A 20,408-nucleotide genomic window follows, 5' to 3' on the forward strand; every position below is an offset into this window, starting at 1 on the left:
TGAACACAACGTAGGGCTAGACCAAGTTAAGAATAATCTAACTCAGCTCTCGAACCGCAATCCTACAACATTTGGTGCCGTGACCAGGATAGGCGGTTGAGTTTGATCGGTCTCAAAGGATCAATTGTGGTTATTGTTCGGTGGACTTGGATGGTGGACAGAACCATTTTCGCTGGCAGACAAGAAGCGCGAAAAGTGAAGACGAAATATTTCATCCTTCTGTGAGCAACATCGTACCTCTCTCCATATTCAACGGATTATCTCGCACGGAAAGCAAGGATTTTGTTGCAGTGGTTTTGTTGCATCAGGATTAATGTTACGTGAGATTGGAGTTTTTGTAAATACAAGGCCTAATTGAATTAGGCCACAGGTGAGTGGTGGTCCTAATTGCTTAATTATTATTGTGCGGTGCTACTGGGATCTATTTTCTCCTTTCTGGTGTGGCGCGCTATCATCACTGCACTGTATCGACGAGTGCTTATCTATTGTACGCTGGACTCTACGGGTGCTGATATCGGCCGTCGCTGTCGTTAACGAGTGGTGCAGTTAGAGGCGATCGCTTTCGTGGTGTTGAAAACAGACAAACGAGGCTGGATGAAGATCGCATGCACCTAGACGCTAGATCGAGTGTTTGTTGACATTCAATCGTTGAACTTCGGTTAGCTACACGTGGAGGATCGGATTATATCGTTGGATTGGTATGGTATACACATTCGAATCTTGCCCGACTGGATATTGCTGGTAGCTGATTATAAACCTATACAAGGCCTATTGAAGACAGGCCTCAGGTGAGTGCCTGTCCAATATATTAATCCTATCTGGTCGGTGCTATTTTGGTTTGTTTTCGATTACCCTTCTATGTATCTGTTGGACGGCGGAGTCGTTGGGATATCGTCATCGCATCTTACTGTTTACCTCTAGCTTGAGGAACTGGATAACTGTGCTGCATCGGATGGTGGAACGTATAGCAACATAGCAGTACAATCAACAGCAACTCAGGCACGGATGGTATGAGTACAACAGGAGGTGGTAAGCTGCATTGAAGCATTTGGATTTCGATTGGTTTGGATTTATCTGTTGGTGAAGTGCGTTTAGTACTGCAATTCTATATGCTTTAATGATCCTGGGCGGTGTGAGGCGAGAAATTTTATAAAAATCAGGGCCTGTTGATGACAGGCTACAGGTTAGTAGCTGTCCAACATTTATATTTTGGTTTGGTGGTGCTACGTAAGGTATTCTCTTCATTTCATTGATCAACGTATGTGGAAACGGATCGTGGGATATAAATAACTTTTGAGCTGGATCTGTAATCTAAGCAAAAGGAGACAACTTTGGTGAAGGAAGACGGAGTTTGGCGATTTTTTTTGAACAATACAAGGCCTATATTAGACAGGTCACAGGTGAGTGACTGTCCATTAGCTTCATAGCCGTGTCGGCGGTACTTCCTGGGTCTCTTTTGTATATTTTCCGGCACAATTGCTTGCATCGTGTTCCGGTAAAACTGATAGTGTGGGTATGGCTGGAAGGATTAAAGATAAAATAAAAAAACGCGAGCGTGTTTTTGCTGCTTTGCGTCGGCATTTACAATTTATAGCCACATATGACCCAGCGGCTAATCAAGGGCAAGTTCAACCACGGTTGGACAAATTAGAGGCAACTTGGGATGATTTTCATGAGCTACAAGAGGAAATTTGTGAGTTGGATGCAAAGGGGGAGTTTGAGCAAGAGACTAATAATGCATATGGTGAATTCGAGACTCAGTATTATGAGCTACGGTCGTCGCTTTTGGAGAAACTGGCTGCTCGTGCGCCTGGGCCAAACCTGGAGAACTCTATGCGGAATAACAGTGCGTTGGGGCTACATACTGGGGTTCGCCTGCCGCAAATTTCGTTGCCGGAGTTCGACGGAGACTACAAGGGGTGGCTTTGCTTCAAGTCTACTTTTGTTTCGCTAATCCACGATTCCCAAGAACTCAGCGATGTGCAGAAGTTTCATTACCTGAAATCTGCATTGAAAGGGGAAGCGGCCAAGTTGATCGAGTCTCTAACGATCACCAACGACAACTACGTGATTGCTTGGGAAACTATTGCGAAACGATACTCGAATGAATATCTGCTCAAGAAACGGCACCTTCAAGCGTTAATGGAGTTCCCTAAGGTGGAAAAAGAGTCGGCAGTACGGATTCATGGATTGGTGGATGAGTTCGATCAACGTCTGAAGGTATTGAAGCAGCTTGGGGAGAAGACTGAGCACTGGGGAGCGATGATTATCCACTGGATGTGCTCGAAGCTGGACACACACACTCTGCAGCTATGGGAGGATCATGCAGCATCACTGAGGGAGCCAACATTCGTGGCGTTGGTGGATTTTTTAGAGAAGAGAACGAGGGTTCTGGAAGCCGTGCAGTCCAATACTGGCAAGGTCAACAGTGTTCAGCCAAAGGTCCAGATGAAGCAGAAATTGGCGGTTCATACTTCGATGGAGAGCGGAAGAAGTGATCCATTGTGTCAATGTTGCGGCGAGCAGCATTATCTGGTTCGGTGTGCCAAATTCCAAAGTTTCGGACTTAAGGAGAGATTGGATTTCGTCAACAGCAAAAGACTTTGCAGCAACTGTTTTAAATCCAGGCATTGGGTGCGGGATTGCAACTCCAGATTTGGCTGCAAGACCTGCGGGAAGAAGCATAACTCTTTAATTCATCCAGGATTTCAAACCAGTAGTGGGGGTAGCAACAACAATGGTTCCAATGGCAATCGCTCATCTGCCACTTCTGGGAGGAAGGATAACGGTGCCAGGGCGCACGTTGCAACGGAAACTGTGGAAGAAGCTCAAGACGATGCTGCTGAAGGAGCTGTAGCCGGATCGTATAGCGTTGGGGCCAAGCAAGGCAGCGTGCATTCGAGCGTTTTTCTTTCTACTGTGGTTGTATGGGTACAAGATCAGAATGGTGGCAAGCAGTTGGCTCGTGCATTGTTGGACAGCGGCTCGCAGGTCAATGTGATGAGTGAACGGTTGTGTCAAATGCTCAAATTGAAGAGGCGGACAATATGCGTGCCAATCACAGGAGTTGGGCAAGCGGAGCTGGTGGCGAAACATGCCGTTCGCTCTACAATCAGTTCCAGAGTCACGGATTTCATGATCGGAATGGAGTTTCTGGTACTAAAGAGGGTGACTTCAGAGCTACCGTGTGTAACGGCTCCGATTACTCATTGGAAGATTCCACATGAGCACCAGTTGGCGGACCCACAGTTCAACACAAGCGGGCGAATTGATTTGCTACTGGGGGCTGAACATTTCTTCAGCTTCCTTTATGCGAGAGAGATGAAACGAGTCACTTTAGGCCCACAGCTGCCAATTCTTGTAGATTCTGTGTTCGGATGGATCGTGTCGGGGAAGGATGCAAGTCTACAACAAAAAAGGTCGGTGAAATGCTGTACTGTAACTACCCCGGTCAAGCTCGAAGAAATGCTGGAAAGATTCTGGAAGGTGGAAAGTTGCAGTGAGCAACCAGCATGGTCGAAGGAGGAGCAGGACTGCGAGGAGGACTTCAAACGAACTCATTCAAGAGCGGACGATGGGAGGTACATTGTTCAGTTGCCGAAGCAACCAAATTTCGATCGAATGCTGGGTGAGTCAAGAACTGCAGCGTTGGATAGGTACCGAAAATTAGAGAATCGGTTGGAGAGGAATCCTAACATGAAGGAACAATACCACGCCTTCATGAAGGAGTATTTGGACATGGGTCACATGCGCAAGTTAACGGACGAGGAGAAGCAAGCAGAGGCCAACGGAATGGAAGGAAGAGCTCAACCGACGGTCTTTTACTTACCTCATCAGGCAGTGCTCAAGGAGTCGAGCACGACAACAAAGTTGCGCGTCGTATTTGATGCCTCAGCATGCTCCAGTAGTGGCTATTCCCTCAACGATGTTCTGTTGAAGGGACCGGTTATTCAGGATGAACTTCTCCATGTTCTTGTTCGCTTCCGCAAACATGCAGTGGCTCTTGTGGGGGATGTAGAAAAAATGTACAGGCAGGTTGTACATGATGCAGACGATTCTCTGCGCCTGAGAATATTCTTCCGGTTCAACGAGAATGAGCCAATTGCAGTCTTCGAGCTGCTAACACTAACGTATGGGTTAAAACCAGCATCCTATCTGGCAACCCGTGCACTACAACAGTTAGCAGTCGATGAAAGTTTAGGCAATTCTCCTGCCACTGCAGCATTGAAGAAAGATTTCTACGTTGACGACTACATTGGAGGTGCGGCAAACGTAGAGGGAGCGATAGTTCTACGGGAAGACCTAACATCGTTGATGGCCAAAGGGGGTTTTCCTATTCGTAAATGGTGTTCGAACTATTCTGAAGTCTTGGCTGGTATTCCTAAGGATCAATTAGGAACTAATCTCACCATTACTTTTGATTTGAGCCCGGACGAAAAAGTTAAAACTTTAGGCATCACATGGGAACCTAAAGCGGACCAACTCCGCTTCCTATTCAACGTTAGCGACGATGGACGTGATTGGACTAGACGGAGTATTTTGTCTGCGATAGCGAAGCTGTTTGATCCGCTCGGATTGATTTCTCCCGTGGTGGTGACTGCGAAAATAATAATGCAGGAGTTAGCGCTACTGCAGTCCGGATGGGATGCACCGGTTCCAGCACAGCTAGAGCGGAAATGGAAGGAATTTCATCGTCACCTATCTAAACTGGCCGAATTCAACATTCCCCGATTTGCCTTCGTCGCGGAATTCGTTGATGTACAGTTACATTGCTTCGCCGACGCCTCTGATCTCGCTTATGGGGCTTGCTTATATATTCGCTCTGAAGATGGACATGGCAACGTACGCATCGAGTTGCTGTCATCTAAATCTCGGGTCGCTCCACTGAAAAGATTGACGATTCCCAGATTAGAATTATGTGCAGCCAGAGAAGCGGCACTTCTATACCAAACCGTGGTTAAGGCCCTCGCACTGGACAAGCTTCGGTCATTTTTCTGGTCGGATTCGATGGTCGTATTACACTGGTTGAAGGCTCCACCGAATACTTGGAAAACCTTCATAGCAAATCGCGTTTCCATGATTCAGACAACAACATACGGGAACCCATGGAAGCATGTTGCTGGTAAAGAAAATCCTGCCGATTTGGTGTCCCGAGGAGTTCAAGTCGACGATTTCTTGCAAAGCAAGCTATGGAAGAATGGACCGTCCTGGTTAAAGGAATCTCCCTCCAAGTGGATGACTGAATCTTCAGAGACTACGCCAACGGAAGTGGATCTCGAACCTCGCCTTACTACTCAAGCCAATGTCACATCGACAAAATCGAACTCCATATTTTCCGTGCGGTCGACACTGCTACCGCTAGTCAGGATAGTAGCATGGTGCTTTAGATTTTCGTCCAACTGTCGAAAAGCAGATCAACGGGAAATTTCCGTATTTTTGACCGTGTGGGAAATCAACAAGGCTAAATTGGCTCTCGTACGTCTAGTGCAAGAAGAAACGTTTCCAGAAGATATCAAATCCTTGAAGAAAACGTACCAGGTGTCGTCGAAATCGTCTCTCAAGCTTCTTGGACCATTCGTGGATAAGGAAGGCGTTATAAGAGTGGGTGGTCGACTGCGTCACTCTCTCGAGGATTACTCAGTGCGACACCCAGCAGTTCTCCCGCAATCGCACGTTTTCACGCACATGCTCATCAATTTTATCACCAACAAATTCATCACGGAGGACATCAAGCAACTCTCGCTGTAATGCGACAAGAGTTTTGGCCAATTCATGGTAAAAGAGCTGTGACTTCTACCCTTCGAAAATGCCAGCGTTGCTTCCGCTTCAACCCTAAGCCAACCCAGCAGCCGATGGGGCAACTACCCTCCGCTCGAGTGCGTCCCGCCCGACCGTTTTTAAAAACTGGTATCGACTACTGCGGGCCATTCTATCTTAAGCCATATCATCGACGAGCTGCCCCACCAAAAACCTATATAGCAGTATTCGTCTGTTTTACAACAAAAGCGATTCATTTGGAGCTGGTGATGGACCTGTCGACAGCTGGCTTTATTTCGGCGCTCCGCAGATTCATCGGGCACCACGGAAGGCCACACGAGATACACTCGGACAATGCCACGAATTTTCAAGGTGCTAAGAACGAGTTGCATGAACTCTATAAGAACCTAAACAGCAAACAGGGTCAAACATTCATTGGGACCGAACTCTCACAGAAGGGAATCTCGTGGAACTTTATCCCACCCCGTGCTCCCAATTTCGGAGGATTATGGGAAGCAGCAGTCCGCTCCGCCAAAACTGCCCTCAAAAAGGAAATCGGATCCACTCAGCTGACGCACGAAAACTTCTGTACTCTTTTAGTACAAATCGCAGCTGCCCTAAACTCAAGGCCCCTTAGTCCATTGTCCGATGACCCCACTGATATAAATGCCCTCACACCAGCCCATTTTTTGATCGGTACGTCAATGAATGCCGTCCCTGACACCGACCTAACAGCCATACCCTCAAACCGCCTCACCCACTATCAGCAACGACAGCAGATGTTCCAACGGTACTGGCAACGTTGGAGCCAAGAGTACCTGACTGGTCTTCAACAGGTGAGCAAGTACCTTCGTCCTAGTCCAATCCGCGTTGGAACCCTCGTCGTGCTTCGAGAAGACAACATGCCTCCTCTCCAGTGGCCTTTGGCGAGGATAACCGAGATACACCCTGGCGATGACGGAGTGGTGCGCGTCGTCACGGTCAGAACAGCCAAAGGGACCTACAGGCGTGCTGTAAATCGAATATGTCCTCTACCGGATGATACCGTTGATACTAATGAAGATTGTTAGTTGTTAGTTTTGTGATTTTGTTAGTAATAGTTGAAACAAGTTTCAAGGGGGCCGATAATGTTAGTAGATTTGTTAGTGAAATTTGTTAGTTAATTAGTACAATTAGTGAGTTAGTAAATTAGTAAAATAATTTCCTCTGTAAAATCATGCAACACCCTAATCTGTTATACACCCATTCACAAGCACAACACATTACACTAAATTGTTAATACCATTGCAACACTCAACACATGTACAAAACACGAAAAGGTACCGGTCAGTAAATACTGGACCGAGCAAATAGTCTGTAGTAGCTAACCGATAGCCGGTGAGAAAGCACCAATAAAAGCTGAACCGCACGCGCGCGATTTTTCTGTGCCACTCAATAAAATGTGTATCAGTTGATAAATAAAGTGTGTATCTTTGCCAAAGGTATTTTATAGCGAAGAATTTAAGTGGAACGTGAAAGAAAGGTCCAGTTGGTGAACACAACGTAGGGCTAGACCAAGTTAAGAATAATCTAACTCAGCTCTCGAACCGCAATCCTACAACAAATATTTTGTACTAAAATATCATAAAAAGATCATGTTATACTATTTGTAATAAATGATCAATATCATGTGCCATTAATTTGTTCTTATCCATAGCACATCTTTAAATATTTCGGTGCAATTTTAAGATATTGTTGTCTGTTCTTTTATCTCTTATATCAATCAAGTCCATATCATGTTTTCTTATTCTGTTCATGGCTTCTGCCCGGGATACTTTGTATACGAGAAAGGAAATTTAAAATAATTATCACAGCAATATTGTAAATCTTCACTAATTGTATTGATTTTTCATCTCAATATATTTTTAATGCCCTCCTTAGGGGCCCTTTTTAGCCTAGCGGTAAGATGCGCGGCTACAAAGCAAGACCATGCTGAGGGTGGCTGGGTTCGATTCCCGGACCCGGTCTAGACAATTTTCGGATTGAAAATTGTATCAACTTCCCTCCCCTGGGCATAAAAGTATCATCGTGTTAGCCTCATGATATACGAATGCAGAAATGGTAACCTGGCTTAGAAACCTCGCAGGTAATAACTGTGGAAGTGTATGAACACTAAGCTGCAAGGTGGCAATGTGCCCAGTGGGGGATGTAATGCCAATGAAGAAGAAGAAAAAGAAGATATTTTCCAAAAAAGTGGATTACGTGCTGAAAACATCGTCAAATCATCGTCAATTTCAATGATAAGTACCTTTTCAACATGGCCGTCATAAATTTCGATCAGAAAAATGCTGTTCTTATTACACACCGTTTTAAACTCTTTGCAATGCAAATATTGTATATTCATTTGACCACATTTCGACAAAAAATTATGGCTTTATTCGAGCTTTGAAAACAGGATTTATAACGCTCTTAACTGAGCAACTAGCTATGGTGATTTGTAAATCCATAAGAAATAAATAAATCCAAGAAACATGGAAATTGTTACTTGGTTAATTAAGTATGTATTCCGAGGCAAAGGAGTACCATTTTAGCAATCGTATATTGTAGAGGAACTCTATGTCCAGACTAGTTAGCAAAATTTCAATTAAAAAAGAATCTTAGACCGGACCGAATCACCATCAAAATGATCTTGCTTTGTAGCTACGCATCTCATCATTAGGCTAAAGAGGATGCCAGCTGTATAAAGACTAAACTAGACGGTATCCTCAACCTGGGCTTAAAAGCAGTGATCCAAGTGAACCCGGATATGTTTCGTAGCATGTTGCAGAAGTGTATTAATAAATTAAACTTTTCCGATCGTTGGAAGCAGCAAAAACTAGTACTGCTGCCGAAGCCGAGTAAGCCACCTGTGGACCGACCTATTTATTTTTTTTTTGCTAGATACGGTAGGAAAACTTTCCTGGAAAAGGTCATCCCCAACAGGCGAAAACGGATTATCGAGCATGCAGTTTAGGTTCCGGAAGAGCAGATCCACAATTGACGCTATACAGAAAGTCGTTGAAGGAAGATAACAAGAAGCAAAAAACTACCTCTTCTAATCGCTACTGCGCAGTGGTTACCTTGGACATGAAAAATGCCTTCAACAGTGCGGATTGGGAAGCAATAGCTGGTTCCTATACAAGATGAGAGTTACTTGGTATCTCTGCAAAACTGTAAAGAGCTACTTCCAGAATCGAAATGTGATGTACGACGGGTTATTGCAGCTAAGACTACCAAGGGCTTCACGCCCCTTGTTGAGTTTGCGGACGTCTTGTTGCTCTTGGTAATCGGAGAAACAATGAATGAGGTGAAAGTACGTGCTACGTGCTCAAAAAACGGAAGTGATGATCATCAGCAACCGGAAAGCAGTTCAGCAGGGAGGCTATCATCGAGTCGAAGAGGAAAGTGAAGCATCTGGAGGTGCTTTACATCTCGTCAATTACGCTTGTGAGCTAGAGCTAGGGTGGTCGGTATTGGCCATTTTTGTCAAATACCGGTTTTCGGTATTTGATGGAGTCAATACCGGTAATACCGGTAGAATACCGGTTTTTGTGAAAATTTCAGGTAGTAAAAGAAAAACTTTTGATTTGGACTTCTGGATGGAAAACAATATTTGTTGACAAACTTCAAATGTTAAAATTATTGCTTGTTGATCTGGGCAAAGCGAAACTTAAGTAGACATTACATACTGAGCGATCCATCTCCCAATCCGCATTGCATTTTGTTAACAATTTTGCCAACTACTGAGAATGCCCTCTCTGGTTCAACCGAAGTAGGACGAATAATTCCAAGACCGTCGAAAATCAGTGCCAAATACTTGCCCTTAATCGCTTTCGATTCATAGTAGGAGAATTTCTTACGGGTTGTATGCAAGGATCCTGGAGTCAACGTATTTGCCACCAGCAATGCAAGTGTTTTGTTTTGCTACAGTCTCTTCACAAGTTGCTCTTCAATCGATAAACCAGAAAAATGTTCAAAGAGGCATCTTCTTCGTACCGATCGTCAGGTATGGTCGTTGTCTCAGTTTCAACGTTCGCATCAGGAATGATTAGACGCTTCAAGATTCCATACGCTTGCCTTATCAAAGTAGCTCTGGATGCCTTGAAGAAAATGCCAAAATCGTTTCTGATTAATTGCTTCACGGCAGAATTATTCAAAAAAGCAAAAAGATCGGTGTATTTGGATCGTCTCTCTTGGATTCATTAAAAGCATCGAAATAGTGGCGAAAATTTCTATGGCTTGATTTGATAATAGTTCCAACGTAAATTAGAACGCCACGTCAGCTTCATATAGAGTGCAGAACTCACAGAGCATTAGTTCCACAACAGCTTGAACAGGTTCGAGGGCTTGAATTATTTCAGCGTGCCTTGGCATCAGCCACAAATCCAAATTATTTTCCGAATTCAGAACGGACATATTTTTACAGAAAATCGTTTTTCACAGGTGATCTACGGAAAAGAACTACTACGGCTCGCACAGTTTTCACAATTTCTTACATTGCGGGAAAATTCTGGACGATATCAACAATGTTCATTGAAAAAAAGGTCAAATTTTTTATACTGACAGCAAAATTTTAAATACCGAGAATACCGGTATTTTCCGTCTCTAATACCGGTATTTTCGGTACCCAAAATTGGTCGGTAATACCGGTATTACCGGTTTCGGTACTACCGGTTAGACCACCCTAGCTAGAGCGATCACAACATTGTCCAGAGTTATGTCAAATAGCTCTGCAAATAGTAACAGTAGGAGGAGACTTCTCGCCAACGTTTCCACGTCTATACTAAGATACAGTGCTCCGGCTGGAGCAATCACGAAGAGGAACCTGACACGGCTCAATGGCACACATAGGTTATTAGGTATGCGGATGGCAAGTACGTTTCGGACCATGTCGATGGGTGCGATCTGCGTCATAGTAGATATGACTCCCACGAAAATTCTTTCGGAGGAAGACTGTGACTGCTATAGACTACGAGGAACGACTGGAGCACGCAAAATTTCGAAAGCCGATTCAATGGGGAAGTGGTAGCTAGATTAGGGCAGGAATCACAAAGGAAGGTGGACATATCGGCTCATCCCATAAGAAAACAATGGGATTTGCCAAATAAGGAACCAAAATTAAGAATAGTGCCGCAACTGGTGCATGCGTTCCTATTATGGATTAATCAATTTTGAGGATTATAACAAATTTTATTTTGGTTTTCACAGCTGTTCTAAGGAGCAGGAAGTAAAACCTTTCGCTTGATATATAAAGTCCACCCACATGCCTTTTACTTATTTTTTTTAAAATAGTTTTTCTTACGTACGGCGACGATTGGTACATCCACCCTACTATGAGTTACGGCTATTCCAGTTTACATATTGTGCATAATCGGATACTTCAACCTTGACAAGTATTTCATCAGAAAAAATATTTTAAGCTCTTTTTAGTGGAATGTATTCAACAAGGAATATTGTTTTATCAAAACCAAAGCATGTAATATATTCATCTGCTTTATTACAAATACTGTCTTATGTAGATGCATTTCTTCCTAATGCCTCCCATGGAGATTTTCTAACTGAACTAAACTAAGCCTTGTCTTATCGTATGTGCTACTACCAACGAATGCTCTTTGGTTTAATTTCAAATAAGATACACATTTTTATCGACAGTCGCCGTCTCTGCAAATTGAAATCACACGACGTCCGAACTGCTGATTGATTGTTAATGTTTGCGATAACCAATATCCAACAGCACCCCGAAGGTCAGTCAACTTGGTCTAAGTGAGCATAAGCTCTGACATACGACACAACTCTCACTCCACGCGTAATCAATTAAGGTGGATTAGAATTAGGGCGTAAGGTATGGCCAGCGAGCGAACAAGAAGGGTGTGTTACAAAACAAAATAGATTTATCCAACATTGTGAAACATGCTGCTTGATACAAAATAATTCCATGTCATGGTGTGCATACAAACGATCCAATGTTGAATCAACATATAAATATATAACAGTTACAAGGCAAAGTAAAGCTACGGCAGAGTCACGCAAACGAAGATAAAATGCTTGTTAGTGGATAGAACCATTATAAAAATAAATACTACCAAATGAACTTTCCATGCTCAGGCAACTATCGCTCGACATAACCCCTCATACACACGGTGAAGCATGTTTGTCAAACATTGAATCCACCCCCAGAGAAATCGGCTAGTTGGTGCAACATTTGACCGTATGTAGTGTAGAGCTATTCCATGAACCAAGTCAGCAGTCTACACATGTTAAAAAATATTGCTTCCACATGTTTAATTACAGTCAATGTTTGACCGTGAGTATGAGGGGTAATAGAAGCTTCATCGATGGGAGGAAATTTTGATCTTCTCTTAGATACACAGTTTTAAATAGCAATACATCGACATATCTTAAGCACTAGAAATCATAATTTTGTTTCACTATAATGGACACAATTAGGACACGGTCACAAGGCCACGGCCACATTTCAAATTAATTGTTTATAAAAACGATCTTGATTGGAATGTTAAAAGATAAATTATTTCAAATATCTAGTTTGAATGTCCTTAATATTCTCTACATGAAAAATGTAAAAACGTAGCCCATCAATGGATAATTCTCAACCACGTGGTAAAAATATCCATTTATTTCCTCACGTACTAGTGCTTGTTTAGGGAAACCCATCCATTCTGCGCTAACCGGACATTGCCACATTGTTTTTTATCCGAAACAAGCGTACTCTTTCATTTGCTTCGAGTAAAGCATCGTCAATTCTACTCTCACTCTGCTACGGATCCCTAATCCGAAGGATATCGCATTCAATTTACGCCAAGAATAGGTACTGGACAAAAAAGGATCCATTATTCTGCAATTGATAAGAACGCTTTTGCAACACGACAGTTTAACATTCGCCCAATGATAAGGTATGAATAAAAATTAAATACTTATAGTCAATAAAAAAAAGTCCATCGTTAAACCGCCTTTGTAACAATTGTCAAAATGAATCTGTTTATCATAATACAAATAGAAATGAACAGTTTTTTGAAAAAAAAAAACATACAGATTTATTTTATGTTTTCTTTATTAGAGTGATTTTTCTTAATTTAGAGTTCAGCACTTAAAATAGAGATAAAATATTGAAGAATTCATTATTTGTTAGAAATGAGAAAGCACATGCGATGATTGTCAAGAAGTTTTATAAAAATGGACACACAAGCAACTTAATGAGAATTCACAAGCCGCTGACAAAAAACATTCAACGAATTACCATACCATATTATAGTTAGTTCTATGGATTTTGGTTTACAGTTTTATAAGACGCTTATATTTATGCAATTCTGGCAAAACTCTTAATGACTCGCTGGCTGGTCCGTAAGGATTTCGATGTAAATCACAAGAAACCCGAAGCTACGGCAAAACTCAAACCTCTTGCCATAGGGAAATTTGAGAAGCCCTGAGTATTTCGCAGAAGGTGTTGGGAAAGTTTTTTTCATGTTTGCCTAGATATCGATAATTAGGTACGTCCTGCCTAAGCAATTACCTATCTGCTTATCAAATAAAAATGCTCTTTTGGGGCAAGGCCGTGTTTCAATGGAATATGATAAAAGGACGATTGTATTTTGTTACGGTGTTGTTTTCTTTTCTCGTACACTAAGTGTACCAAAAAGCTGTATGTTCGCCCCAAAAATAAACTTTTTATAGAAGGACCTGAGACCCATAGTTTTATTACATACCAATCGACTCAGGAGCATAGTTTGACGAATTGAGGTGATGTATATGTGGTGTGTGTATAAGTATGAATGTGTGTGCACAAAAAAATCTCGCTCAAATCTCGCAAGGCTACTGGAGACCTCTTAGTGTGATACACATCTTTAATAATTACCTACATTGCGGCTCTTGTAAACGCTGTATAACGAATCGACCAACCAAGCTTTTATGCTAATAGTTAGGATTTTTGGCTTTCAGTCACATGAAAATGAACCGTTTGTTTGAGAAACTGCATACGTAACATTTTTGTCCAAAATGAGATTTTTTTTATTTTTCTTATTTTTTTTGAAAATCATGTTTAGTATGCTAATGTGTTTTGGAGATGCATGAAATCATCTTACTTTGCTGCAGCACTATTAACAAGATGGTGGATGGGTGGTGAAGAATAAGATGGTTACTACACAGTAAGTCACTTCCCTTCACGATCAAAGCGCAGAGAAAAGGGAGGAATGCGTCGCCAAAAATTTCCCTAATTCGGCGTTACGTAATTTATGGTCGGCCCCTTACGCATACACTCTATGCAAAAAATTCTGTTCTTAGATTTTACTCCATCTAAACGATTTTATAATCTAAGCTAAGCAGGTGCAACTAATAGAAGGATATTTTAATTTTCTAAAAGTCATGTCAAACTGTCAACAAATGCACGCCAGAGCCACAGGAACGCGCGCTGAATATACACTCAAGTGAAAACATTCTATTCCTTCTATTAGTTACACTGACTTATTTAAGATTATAAAATCGTTTAGATGGAGTAAAATCAAAGAGCAATTTTTTTTTGCACGGAGTGTAGGACAACACTTTTTATAGTAATACCGAAAAAAGAGCTATAGATCTATAGTGTTGAAATATTCATGTTTCACGAAATGCAACATTTTCTAGCTCAATTTAACTTGCTGGAGGTTTGTATGTTCGAACCAATAGATCGACAATAAATTCCCAGAAAAATATATTAAGCTCGTTTAGTGGAATGTATTAAACCGTATAAGACGAATTAAGTACTGTCCATTTAATTCCACCAGTTAATTTTCGTTATCTTTGCAGATACGTATTTCGACCACAACTGTGTGGTCGTCTTCAGTGTCTTGTACTTAACTCGACTTGAAGAAACCAATCGCAACTTACACTATTTATACTACGCTAGGTACCTAATCTAATCTTATTTGCCTACTTTATTTATCTATACAGTAAATTACTTTATTGTTTAGGTAGAAACTTGAAGAGCCAAGAGCTGCCATTTCCCTGATCCTTATTCAACAGCGCTGTTTGTACCTGTCGGTGGATTTCCAAACTCTCAGCTACATCGAGTTTCCATGGGGAAGAGACATTTCTTAAGATTTTAATATTTGATTCCGTAATTGGGTGATTTTCCTTATACACATGCTCTGCTACCTTAATCCTACCTTAATTCCCAATCACTTTAACTGAAGGTTGATTAGCAGGGGTTAGCTTTTCAATATGAGATTAATAGGACTGTCTTTTTGCGGGCCCTCCCTAGCCGTGCGGTAAGACGCGCGGCTACAAAGCAAGACCATGCTGAGGGTGGCTGGGTTCGAATCCCGGTGCCGGTCTAGGCGATTTTCGGATTGGAAATTGTTTCGACTTCCCTGGGCATAAAAGTATCATCGTGCTAGCTTCATGATATACGAATGCAAAAATGGTAACCTGGCTTAGAAACCTCGCAGTTGATAACTGTGGAAGTGATTAATGAACACTAAGCTGCGAGGCGGCTCTGTCCCAGTGTGGGGATGTAATGCCAATAAGAAGAAGAAGAAGAAGAAGAAGAAGAAGGACTGTCTTTTTCATCGTATCTTTTATTTTCACTGCTGTTGCTTGGTTGCTTCATCGCCAACAACCAGCGTACACTAAACAAGGTACAAGGTACAAGGTTGGTTAATGGTCATTGGTTATGTAGGTTTTATTGCTGATTGACTGCCGCCGTTCAGGTCGACGGCTGGCATATCAGTTTGTTGGAATTTGTACTATGTACAAAGAGAGTTGGTGAATGAAATTCCAGAAGGTGCTGACTGTAAATAATGTGTGAATAGGAAAATATCCCCCTTTATACTTATGTATGAGGGTATTAAATTCTAACTTTTATGTGCAATAGTTTTATAGAGTGGCTTAAATTTCATTTCATTTGGGATGTCTGACCGCTCTCAACTTGTGGGTTGCTTCGTGATTTGTTTCTTTTCGCATTATATCAAATCCGGTGTCTCCAGTCAGCTTTGCAAGCAAAGGCTTAGGATTGCAAATGCGGAGACAACGAGTTCGATTTGCGAGCTGATCCAGAACGTTTCCCGGTAGGGTCCGCGACGCTAGGCATAAGTACGTTAGGCATAATTCTGCATTCATTATGTCAAGGGTTATTCTTTGGGGGCCCCAAATTGGGGCATTTCATGCCTAACGTAAATTATACCTATCGTCCGTTATGCCTAATGTCCATTATGACTAACGTCTTTATGCTCAACGGTGTATACCCTTCAGATGGGAAGCATTACATTACACATTACACGATCATGCTACTGTTTTCACACGTGAGTTTTCACCACTTGGCCAGCATACTGAAATAACGTGTAAATCCAGTCCCCAACGTCAAAAAATTAAACGTTCATTGTTATAGAAATCAATGAAGAAAGAAAAAGAAAAGCACGTTAAATATGTATGCAATACTTTAACATAAAATGGCAGAATGCTTCTCGTGTATTTTTTATCGTTTATAAAAAGTAAATAGTAATTCGAATATACTAATAAAATAAATCGACCTAATTAATCATTTATTGATATAAACAAATAATTTTTTTTGACATTTTATACAATCATCCTGCATTTTCTGCTAACGCAACGCATTTCCCTAGGTTTATTTGACTCTGGGTAGCCGAAAACTTGGCAATTTGTTTCGATTTGGTGCCGGATAGAGGTAAACTAGAGAAATCACTCCATTTAGGCGATGGCGATTTGGGGGTATTCATCTTTTATCCGTGAAACATTTATTCCGATTATGGAGCTTAAACTAATCTGAAAATACAATGAACTTGAACTTTAGATTAATCTCATATCTAAGTCTACCTTACCTGTATATTTGTAATTAAAGCTTTGTGAACTTATAATTACAAATAATACACATATTAAATTTTTTAACTTTGTGATTGAATGAAGTTTGTGATTTTATATCCTGGCGGCAAACGGACACTTCTTGGCGACGTCATGTTTTTTCTTCACCACAATACATGCTACATTGTATGATGTCCAAAACACGTTATAATGACTAAAATTTACCAGTAGTATCAATTCATATTCATTTTTTGTGACTTTAACGTGGATTGCTAGTGGAAATGTCGGTTAGTGAAAAAAAAAACATTTTATGAGCGTGTAGAATAGTTTCAGTGTAGACTCCCTGAGCATAGAATATTCATCACCATGCTTGCCAAAAAGGCCATTACTCACTAATGAAGTCCAAATTCCAAATTATGACCCTATGCAAAATGAGCTCAATCGGTCATGGATTCAGGGTTGCCTGTAATCGATGGAAAAATGGATAGAACAACGAAAATCGACGTTTTTATGACAGATGGCTTAAAATGCATGAAATGTCGAGGTTTTATGTCACCAATAAAAATGGAACAATTTGGTTTATTTCTTTTAGAAAACTGAATCGAGTAGAATTATCAAATAATGAAAAGTTTTTTATCGAATTTCAAAAACTGACATTGTGAAAAAGCTTCATAAACTGAACTTCTGATCGGACAGATTTTCAATAACGAACCACGGGTCTGAATTCCCCGTCGAAAAAAAAATATTGCGAGTAAATATTTGCAATTCTTAGTTCTCAGCACCCAAATTAATCCAGTTAGTGGTGTTGGTGCTCTCCTTGTGATATTTCCTTATTGTCGTATACTAATTTGAGAATCGAAAAACGATATATCGTGCGACAATTAAATTTAAAAATTATATTACTACTCTTACAATGGCAATGAACTGCAATATCACTACAAATGTATGTATCAAATAGTATCAGTTTTTCTACGGCTCGTCATTCCCACTGAAACTCTCCCTGCTTTTGAACTAAGTATTCTATTAGCATTTCCTCAGTTATAAATTGAAAGCTTATCTATGGCCTCCATTGCATGAGTATGTATCTTGTGTGGCAAATACAATCAATACACTATGCCCAGGAAGTCGAGAATGTTTCCCATTCTTTCTAGACCGAACAGGAAATCGAACTCGCCATCTCCGGATTGGCAATGCTACGATTTTGCTCGTAAGGCTAGCTTGCGTTGGGGAAAACGGTCCAAAATGCCTTCTTAAGCTTTTTCGATATGTTATCCAATATGAAGTGAAACAGCGAATCTAACTATCTACATATCACAATAATCAAAATAACCTGGTTTACCTGACTTTCTAAACCATTCAAAGTTAGTTTAAAAAATGGACCTGGGGTAAAACGCACTAGAGAACGCACTATATAACTGGCATGAGAAATTTAATGGTGAACGGATGGTTGTTTGTTATTTGATTGAACTAAAATCTTACGGGTGTGTTGAAAGAATGTTGATTTTTGGTGAAAATCAATGGATTTTTCTTAATCTTTACGCTTAATCTGGATATGAATATGTAATATTGAATTGTGAAAAATGCGCTGCAAACGATTATACATACGAGTAATTTCATGACTTTAGCCATTTTCTCCCCTGCCCAACATCGTTCGTTGCGAAAGTATATTCTTCCAGTTTAACTTCGTTGAACAAGAAAGGTAGAGCTCATAGGATTGATATTGCACCATCTTTCTTTTACACAAGGGTAAGGTTATGCCTAGTGCTTAATATTTAACGATCTTTGTTTGTCTGTTTCTCCCTCGCTGTGATTTGTGTCTCTGATCGCGCGATAGAAATATATAGAATTGAATTTCCCGCCTTTTTTGTTTCGGAGAACTTTTTAATGTTCAGTGCGTTTGGCCGTTTTCTTAGAATATATGTGTCTGACATTGACAGTCCATAAGCAAAAAGGTGTAACCTGCGATCAAAACGAAAGCAATAAGCAAGTTCTATTTCGCCAACGATAATTTTTGCGACAGTAAAATACTCTCTCGGGGGAGCAAAACTTTTCTGGCTACGACTAGCATTAGAAAATTAAGTTGGATACTCGTTATTCACAGATACTTTTTGTTTTCAAACTCGTAAATTGGTTCCCCCACACCGATCAAAGATTATGTAGAAAAATTAATGGAGTCATCCTCGCCAACTAATCACGCTCATATTTTTATAGGACCCTTTCCAGACTAGAGTAGGTATTTATATGGAAAAATATTAACGCCATCCTATAAATTGTTAAACCTTTGGGGACTCGCACCATTGTGAAAGGAACCAAACCTTTGCAAAAAGCACGCTTATCGTTAACAGCAGGTGCGGAACTGCGAGTATGATTTAGGACCATGCCAGCACGCAGGAAGAATAAAACTTTCGTTATGGCTTCAGTGTCTGTTCAATAAGTTGCAATAACAATTAAACGACAAATTCTCGAAAAGGAATTCCCCAAAATAAATTCACCTGAATAACATTTTCAACTTGGAACTTTAGTCGGTAACATGCATGTAACATACATGTCGGTAATTTCAAATACAAAAACTAACTGTATGTAGGTAAATATGAAAAAGGTAATGAAAGTTGTTGTGACTTGTGATATAGTTTGGAAAACTCATACAAGATTCACATGACCATACTTTTCCTAATTTAAGGTGACTCGGGGAGGCACTGCAAACCGTGTTATTTTTCCTATCTTTTGTCTCTTTCTAGCATTATCACCTCGTAATTTTGAAGCGGCGTATTTCGGTTTTCAGTTGTTTGATGTAACTGTAAACGTATCAGCATGTAGATTACGAGTAAATACACACCAATGATACTTTCTCAAAATCATATTTGTTGTAGAAAAAAAATTAAGCATTAATTAAGCATTGATGATTCCCGTGTCATCTTAAACTAGAACAACATTGGTATACATTTTTATAATTTAGTTTTCTAATTAGGATAGTTTTGATCCTCCAGAATATAATGCCATGCTTATTGGATCCCAGAAATGACATTTAGGTAAGTTCCATCTTTCCATTTACGATAATTTTGCAAAATATTTAAAGTAAAACAGGTCTTAATTGGATTTGCTGCATTATTTCCGCAACTATAGGGCCCACAGTTATGATACATAACTTTCGGTATTGCAAATAAGATGAAATCTACAGTGCTATACGTTTGTTTGCGGATTGGAAAATACTTTGTACCATTTAAAGTCATCCCATGTAATCAAAATTTAAGGTGGATAGCTTTAGGTCGCATACTAGATAAGGCTGTAGAGTTCTGTGCTACATATACGCACACGTGCTCGACATTAACATCCATTTATCTGCTCACCTGCTGTTCTGTGACAGTTCGCAACATTTTTTTTTGCGTGGTTATCGAATCACCAGAGGACATCACAAGAAGGGGTGATTCGATGATGGAACAAACTGGGTTTTTGGCCATTTACTCGATTGTATTTTCAACATCACGATGGGATGTTGCTAGCTGCTAGTTACAATTTTACTCGTCTAGCTGCCAACAATTCGAGAAACACAGCGCGAGTCTGTCTGGCTTTCCGTGTGGCACTACATTACTCTTTTTGTTATAACCGATTAGATTCACAAGCCCGAATCTTTATGGTTCGATATATCATTTCATATATACACCCAACCAGCGACTATTCGTTTTTCTAACAATTCTATATAAGAACCAACATAAAAGCATGAATAAGAGCTGAGCATATATGATATTGTTAGATTCTTATACAAAAAATGCAAGCTCTCAAACAAATATTGTAAGACAAGCTTGCAAAACTGTAAGGTCTCATACAAT

The 20,408-nt window shown here is 40.6% G+C and overlaps 3 protein-coding genes across 10 annotated transcripts in view; 2 read left to right on the forward strand and 1 right to left on the reverse strand.

The window, feature by feature from the left end:
• The window catches only part of LOC134217087 (uncharacterized), a 31,100-nt gene extending 25,352 nt beyond the window's left edge, over positions 1-5,748 (forward strand). Inside the window, exon 2 of the mRNA XM_062695853.1 lies at positions 1,595-5,748. Within this exon, the coding sequence (XP_062551837.1) occupies positions 1,595-5,748 (4,154 nt within the window). The remainder of the gene's footprint in view (positions 1-1,594) is intronic.
• LOC134217381 (pyrokinin-1 receptor-like) overlaps positions 1-20,408 on the reverse strand; it is a 213,823-nt gene that overhangs the window by 115,928 nt on the left and 77,487 nt on the right. The window lies entirely within an intron of this gene.
• On the forward strand, positions 5,714-7,182 carry LOC134213915 (uncharacterized). Its single transcript, XM_062693382.1, has 2 exons — positions 5,714-6,453; positions 6,525-7,182. The coding sequence occupies exons 1-2, from the start codon at positions 5,748-5,750 to the stop codon at positions 6,614-6,616; spliced, it is 798 nt and encodes a 265-aa protein (XP_062549366.1). The 5' UTR covers positions 5,714-5,747; the 3' UTR covers positions 6,617-7,182.

Source organism: Armigeres subalbatus, chromosome 2 (genome assembly GCF_024139115.2).
Source record: "Armigeres subalbatus isolate Guangzhou_Male chromosome 2, GZ_Asu_2, whole genome shotgun sequence".
NCBI classification, from domain to species: domain Eukaryota; kingdom Metazoa; phylum Arthropoda; class Insecta; order Diptera; family Culicidae; genus Armigeres; species Armigeres subalbatus.